This window comes from Babylonia areolata, chromosome 35 (genome assembly GCF_041734735.1).
Source record: "Babylonia areolata isolate BAREFJ2019XMU chromosome 35, ASM4173473v1, whole genome shotgun sequence".
In the NCBI taxonomy this organism is placed as follows: Eukaryota; Metazoa; Mollusca; class Gastropoda; order Neogastropoda; family Buccinidae; genus Babylonia; species Babylonia areolata.
Window position 1 is genome coordinate 4473145 of NC_134910.1, and position 7567 is coordinate 4480711.

Consider the following 7567-nt stretch of genomic DNA (forward strand, 5'->3'; position numbering starts at 1 on the left):
GCCTTCTGCATTATACTGTCTTATGCATCATACCACATCATACACCACATCACGTTGTGCTTTATACTGCTTTATGCATCATACCACATCATACACCACATCGCCTTCTGCATTATACTGTCTTATGCATCATGCCACATCATACACCACATCGTGTTGTGCTTTATGCTGACTTATGCATCATACCACATCATACACCACATCGTGTTGTGCATTATACTGTCTTATGCATCATACCACATCATACACCACATCACGTTGTGCTTTATACTGTCTTACGCATCATATCACATCATACACCACATCGCCTTGTGCATTATACTGACTTATGCATCATACCACATCATACACCACATCGCCTTGTGCATTATACTGTCTTATGCATCATACCACATCATACACCACATTGCGTAGTGCGCCGCCATTCAGTCAACTATTCATTGTGTGTCAAAGCAAACGAAGAAGGGACTGGTTAAAAGATTCCGAGCCTGTCCCTACCCTCTCTCCTCTTCTTCCTCCTCCTCCAAGCTACATGTGATTGATGTCAGCAGATCATTTCATTTTACAACCGTATTTGGTTTTCCACACGACTGAGTCAGCTTAAAATGTATGTTTTATACAATGTCCCACTACCGACATTCTTAAAAAAAAAAATTCTTAATATATTAAAAAAAAAGCCGCCCTACAAGTACACAGATACCCCCCCCTCCCCACCACACGCATACACTAATGTCAATCTTTCCTTCTTCAAGTTATTTTTCTTTCTTTCTTTTTTTTCTTTTTTTTTTAAGATTAGAAGCCGTAGACTATGTAGAAATAAAAGGTCACGACACAGCTGACAGCTTCTATTCGGCAGGTGATTGCGACACTGTTATTGTTTCTATACACCTGAACGCAGAAATTTCGTGTCGACACAGATTGACTGCAGAGTCCTTTCTTCAACTGACCCACTGCATGGTCTCCAGTTTATCTCGGGTGTCCTGTTTTCCTCAGTCTGTACAGTAGGACAAAAGAGAGACAGAGACACAGAGAGAGACAGACAGACAGAGACAGAGAGAGCACAAACACGAAACACAAAGAACTTCCAATGCTTATCTATTATCCTCGAAATAATGCTGTTTTTTATCGTCACTTCTCCGCTCTCTCTTTTTTTTTCTTGTACACACTCCCCCCCCTCCCCCTCACACGTAAGCACACACACACACACACACACACACACACACACACGTTCTTTTTTTATTCTCTCTCTGTCTTTCTTTCTCTAACCCCCTTCTCTCTCTACCCCTTCCCCCATCCCTCTCCCCCTTCCCCCACCATGTCCCCCCCCCCCTCTCTCTCTCTCTCTCTTTCTCTCCCCCTCTCTCTCTCTACCCCTTCCCCCACTCCTCCGCCCCTCCACCCCCCCCCCCACCCCCCTCTCTCTCTCTCCCTTTTCCCATCGACCCAGACAGATGTCAACGACAGAAGCAACACAGCCAAGTGGAGGAGACACAGTCACACATAGAAGCAAACACGAACGGACGTACATGATGACCCTGACCTCCAAGCCTACAGTCCACCACGCCCCTTGTGGCCAGCGGTCAGCGGTGCTGGTGGCGGTGTGTGTGGCCGTGCTGGGTCTGCTGCTGACCGCTGGCTACCAGCAGCGTCAGATTGGGCACCTGCGGGACAGGCTGTCCGGTCTGGAACCTGACTCGGCTGCTGCTGTTGTTGTGACCAAGGTGAACATCACACACACACACACACACACACACACACACACACACACATTTCACAAGCATTCCCTCTCTTTCACCCATTACCTATCGTCTTTACGTCTTATAAGTTCTGGTGAATAGATGTGAATATCTCTCTCTCTCTCTCTCTCTCTCTCTCTCTCACAGACACACACAGATTGCATGGTGGAGCGGTCGTGGGTGGGTTGGTGGGTGGGTACGTGGGTGAGTGGATGTGTGTGTGTGTGTGTGTGTGTGTGTGTGTTTCTAAACGTGTGTGTTTTAAAGGAATGTATTTCTTTCTAATCTAAGCATTATTTACTTGATATATTTATTGTTTGGTGGATCATGCTTTTTTTAATTTTTTTTTTTTAATTCATTCTGTGAACGCATTGGATTGAGCTGTTGTAATGTTTATATCTAGCTCGACGATGTAAGGCGCTTTGAGCAGCATTAGTACGGGATATCGCGCCATAGAAAAGTTATGAATTATTATTATTATTAACTCCACCCATTCCCCACATCAGGAGCGAATCAGGTTTTTAGGGTAGAAGTTAAATCAAGCCTATTTTTGACACTTCTATTATTTTAGAATGGAAAAAGAGAAAATTTGGGGCTTGGACCTCGTCGTCCTCTTCCCCTTCTGTCTGTCTGTCTCTCAATATCAATTATAAACAACAAACATGTATAGGTTGTCAATATATATACGCCTCTCTCCTCCCCTGTCAGTCTCTCTCTATGTCTGTCTTCACTGTCACTGTCACTATATCTGTCTGTCCAGTCAGCCTCCCCTACCTTCTTTACTCTTCCCCTTGTCCATTCTTCCTTCCGCTCTCCACCACGCCCCCTACCCTATTGTCCTCGTTATTATTGATCTGTGATCATATCTGTTATGCATGTGTGGGTGTATGCGTGAATGTGTGTCTTCATGTTTTATATTTATTTGCTTATTTATCATCATTGTTGTCTTATTTATCTAATTATTTATTTATTATTATTATTATTATTTTATCATTATTTTCATTACTACTATCTTTTTTTTAATATCATAATTATTATGTATTTATGTATGTATGTACGCTTATATATATATATTTTTTTTTTTTTTTTTTTTCCTCAAGGCCTGACTAAGCGCGTTGGGTTACGCTGCTGGTCAGGCATCTGCTTGGCAGATGTGGTGTAGCGTATATGGATTTGTCCGAACGCAGTGACGCCTCCTTGAGCTACTGAAACTGAAACTGAAACTGATCTGTTGCGATATTGTATTGTGCATAAGTTCTATGTTTATGTTGGTACATGCTTGTGTAATTTTGACGTTGGTGTTGTGAACTGACTCTCGCTTCTTTTTTTTTTTTTTTTTCTTCTCTCAATTATTATTCGTGCCCAGAGGGCTGGATGTAAACAAGTACTTTGTGCTTACTCCTTTACCCTCGTAAAATAAAATTTCGTTCGTTCGTTCGTTCTCTCTCTCTCTCTCTCTCTCTCTCTCTCTATCTATATATATATATATATATATGTGTGTGTGTGTGTGTGTGTGTGTGTGTGTGTGTGTGTGTGTGTGTGTGTGTGTGTGTGTAATCTGAGGAAAATATCCACCTCCTTCTCTCTCTCTCTCTCTCTCTCTCTCTCTCTCAATATATATATATATATATATAAGTTGACACACCACCCCTTCATAAGGGGCTAAGGCCTTTTTTGAATAAACCATCCGAATCTCTCTCTCTCTCTCTCTCTCTCTCTCACTGTATATATATATATATATATATATATATATATATATATATATATATATATATATATATATATATATATAGACATATATATGAGTGTGTGTGTGTAATCTGAGGAGAATATTTGAGTGAGCCTTTGCAACACTACGCACAAAGCGCGTGTAGTGACAGTGCATGCTTAAAAGTGTGTGCACGTGATCGTTAAAGGTTCCTCCCCCCCCCCCCACCCCACCCCCAACCCCCCACTTCCTCTGACGTGTCGCAGCGTGCAGACCTCAGGCAGAAGGAGGTGTCAGAACCGGCAGTGTCACCGTCACGTGACAAGCGGCGGGCATCACGTGCCCTGGACCCAACTCTGATCTCTGTGGTGACAAGTCTCGTCAAGCAGCAGGTCAGTCCTCATTTTTGTTTGCACATTTCTTTGTGACCTTATCATTGAGGGAAAAAAGGGCAGATTACTGTAGTCCGTGCCACATTCCTATCAACCCAGCAGTTTAGAACTCCTGAGGGTTTGATACACACACCTTGGTTTTTTTTATGTTTGTTTTCTTTTGTTGTTTTGTTGGGGTTTTTTGCTGCCCCATCATCTGCACCGTTTCAGTGGCATTACTCCCACGCCGCTCATTTAGATTCCCCCCCATACACGGCCACACCCGGGTTCGTCCGTCGCAGTTCCAGCGTCGGCAGTCCGCAGGGAACCATCGATGTTAGGTCGCCAGGAGGCCACACACCAGAGGAGTGGTGCCTGTTCTGATTCAACGTAATTAGGACACCACCTACTGAGCCCCCTGCTAACGACAATGAAGGAGGAGGAGGATGACGATGACGATGTTGCTATCGGAGGTCCATTTTGGTTTGGGACAACGTGACAAGTCTGTACTCTACGCTTCCTGTCATAATGATATCCCGGCGTTAACCAGGCCCGAGAGATACAGACACTTGCAGTGTTGGTCAGGTAATTAGAGCAACACACCCAAAGACACATCCTTGAAGTGGATGACACTCGAGCCGGCCACGGGCCGAAAAACCCACCTCCGCTGGGATTCGAACCCGCGTCCTCCCGGCCGTCAGTTCGCGACGCTAACCACTTCGCCACGGCGGCTGGTCACACATTAGTTGTTTGATTTTTGTCTTTTCTGTCATACCAGGAGTGTTGAAATGTCAAGGGCTTCTTCTAGTCTGTACTCATATAATGGTGTGGAAGACAGGGCAGTCAATGTAATCCTGTGGAAGGAAGGGGCAGTCTGTGTAATCCTGTGGAAGGAAGGGGGCAGTCTGTGTAATCCTGTGGAAGGAAGGGGGCAGTCTGTGTAATCCTGTGGAAGGAAGGGGGCAGTCTGTGTAATCCTGTGGAGGGAAGGGACAGGCAATGTAATCCTGTGGAAGGAGGGGGCAGGCAATGTAATCCTGTGGAAGGAGGGGGCAGTCAATGTAATCCTGTGGAAGGAAGGGGCAGTCTGTGTAATCCTGTGGAAGGAAGGGGGCAGTCTGTGTAATCCTGTGGAAGGAGGGGGCAGTCTGTGTAATCCTGTGGAAGGAGGGGGGCAGTCAATGTAATCCTGTGGAAGGAAGGGGGCAGTCTGTGTAATCCTGTGGAAGGAGGGGGCAGTCAGTGTAATCCTGTGGAAGGAAGGGGGCAGTCTGTGTAATCCTGTGGAAGGAAGGGGCAGTCTGTGTAATCCTGTGGAAGGAAGGGGGCAGTCTGTGTAATCCTGTGGAAGGAGGGGGCAGTCAGTGTAATCCTGTGGAAGGAAGGGGGCAGTCTGTGTAATCCTGTGGAAGGAGGGGGCAGTCAATGTAATCCTGTGGAAGGAGGGGGCAGTCTGTGTAATCCTGTGGAAGGAAGGGGCAGTCTGTGTAATCCTGTGGAAGGAAGGGGGCAGTCTGTGTAATCCTGTGGAAGGAAGTGGGCAGTCTGTGTAATCCTGTGGAAGGAAGGGGGCAGTCTGTGTAATCCTGTGGAAGGATGGGGCAGTCAATGTAATCCTGTGGAAGGAAGGGGGCAGTCAATGTAATCCTGTGGAAGGAAGGGGGCAGTCTGTGTAATCCTGTGGAAGGAAGGGGCAGTCAGTGTAATCCTGTGGAAGGAAGGGGGCAGTCTGTGTAATCCTGTGGAAGGAAGGGGCAGTCAGTGTAATCCTGTGGAAGGAAGGGGGCAGTCTGTGTAATCCTGTGGAAGGAAGGGGCAGTCTGTGTAATCCTGTGGAAGGAAGGGGGCAGTCTGTGTAATCCTGTGGAAGGAGGGGGCAGTCTGTGTAATCCTGTGGAAGGAAGGGGGCAGTCTGTGTAATCCTGTGGAAGGAAGGGGGCAGTCTGTGTAATCCTGTGGAAGGAGGGGGGCAGTCTGTGTAATCCTGTGGAAGGAGGGGGCAGTCTGTGTAATCCTTTGGAAGGAAGGGGCAGTCTGTGTAATCCTGTGGAAGGAAGGGGGCAGTCTGTGTAATCCTGTGGAAGGAAGGGGGCAGTCAGTGTAATCCTGTGGAAGGAAGGGGGCAGTCTGTGTAATCCTGTGGAAGGAGGGGGCAGTCAATGTAATCCTGTGGAAGGAAGGGGGCAGTCTGTGTAATCCTGTGGAAGGAGGGGGCAGTCTGTGTAATCCTGTGGAAGGAGGGGGCAGTCTGTGTAATCCTGTGGAAGGAGGGGGGCAGTCTGTGTAATCCTGTGGAAGGAAGGGGGCAGTCTGTGTAATCCTGTGGAAGGAAGGGGGCAGTCTGTGTAATCCTGTGGAAGGAGGGGGCAGTCTGTGTAATCCTGTGGAAGGAGGGGGCAGTCAGTGTAATCCTGTGGAAGGAGGGGGCAGTCTGTGTAATCCTGTGGAAGGAGGGGGCAGTCTGTGTAATCCTGTGGAAGGAGGGGGCAGTCAGTGTAATCCTGTGGAAGGAGGGGGGCAGTCTGTGTAATCCTGTGGAAGGAAGGGGGCAGTCTGTGTAATCCTGTGGAAGGAAGGGGGCAGTCTGTGTAATCCTGTGGAAGGAGGGGGGCAGTCTGTGTAATCCTGTGGAAGGAAGGGGGCAGTCTGTGTAATCCTGTGGAAGGAGGGGGCAGTCTGTGTAATCCTGTGGCCCACCCCCCACACCCCTCCTGCCCGTCTGTGTGTCTTGTAAGGTACAGTCTGTTTGTCTGTTTCTTCAGGTTCAGTCGCTGATTCATTCCCACTGGGCCAAGGGCTGCCATGACAGAACCCCAGGGACACAAGGTTATTTTGTGGAGTTGGGTTGTTTAACGGAAGTTTTAGTGACGTGTGTGTGTGTGTGTGTGTGTGTGTGTGTGTGTGTGTGTGTGTGTGTGTGTGTGTGTGTGTGTGTGTGATTTCCCTTTCTTCTGTCTTTCCTACTTCCCTCTTGCTTTCTGTCTTTCTCTCTTCATTCCTTCCCTACTCCTGCTTTCTTTTATCGTTCCTTGAGACCATTAGTTCTCCCACCACCCTCTGTCTCTATCTGTGTTTGCATACCCGTGCCTGAATGTATATGTGTCTACGCTCTCCATAAAAAATTTTATATATATATATATATATATATATATATATATATATATATATATATATATATATATATATATATTCTTTTTTTTCTTTTTTCTTTTTCTAATACATTGTATACGTGTGTGTGTGTGTGTGTGTGTGTGTGTGTGTGTGTGTGTATGCACACACACATAACACACACACACACACACACACACACACACACACACAGAGGGATGTTCATTAAAGATGTTCCATGACCCACTTCAGTGGACTGAGAGGAACGAAACTTGACACAGTTATTAGTCTTTCTCTACACAGGTACCACTAAGGGTGAAACACTTCTTCTTCAGGGGAATCCATCGAGCGGACAACTTCCGCATGTGCAAATGGTCATGGGTGACTTTTTTCCACAGACCGCACACTGATCTTGACATCTTGGGCTAGTAGGCGAACGGCCATGCGGCGATCCTCCAAGATGGCGGTCTCCACTTGCCGGGTGGTGTCTTCATCAGAGGGGGACTGTGGTCGCCCGGGAATGGGAGCCGTTTCCAACGATGTCCGACCACACCTGAACTGACGATGCCAGTGTTTGACCACGTCATACGATGGGACATCCTCCCCATAAGTCTCTTTCATCTCATCGAACGTTCTTCCTTGGT

The 7567-nt window shown here is 46.9% G+C and overlaps 1 protein-coding gene across 2 annotated transcripts in view; it reads left to right on the plus strand.

Annotated features, from left to right (window-relative positions):
• The first annotated feature begins 3710 nt into the window (after positions 1 to 3710).
• The window catches only part of LOC143277948 (peroxidasin homolog), a 25194-nt gene continuing 21337 nt past the window's right edge, over positions 3711 to 7567 (plus strand). For both annotated transcript variants that reach the window (XM_076582929.1, XM_076582930.1), the window contains exons 1-2: positions 3711 to 3836; positions 6578 to 6641. In XM_076582929.1, coding sequence (XP_076439044.1) covers positions 6618 to 6641 — 24 coding nt within the window. In that variant the 5' untranslated portion in view covers positions 3711 to 3836; positions 6578 to 6617. The remainder of the gene's footprint in view (positions 3837 to 6577; positions 6642 to 7567) is intronic.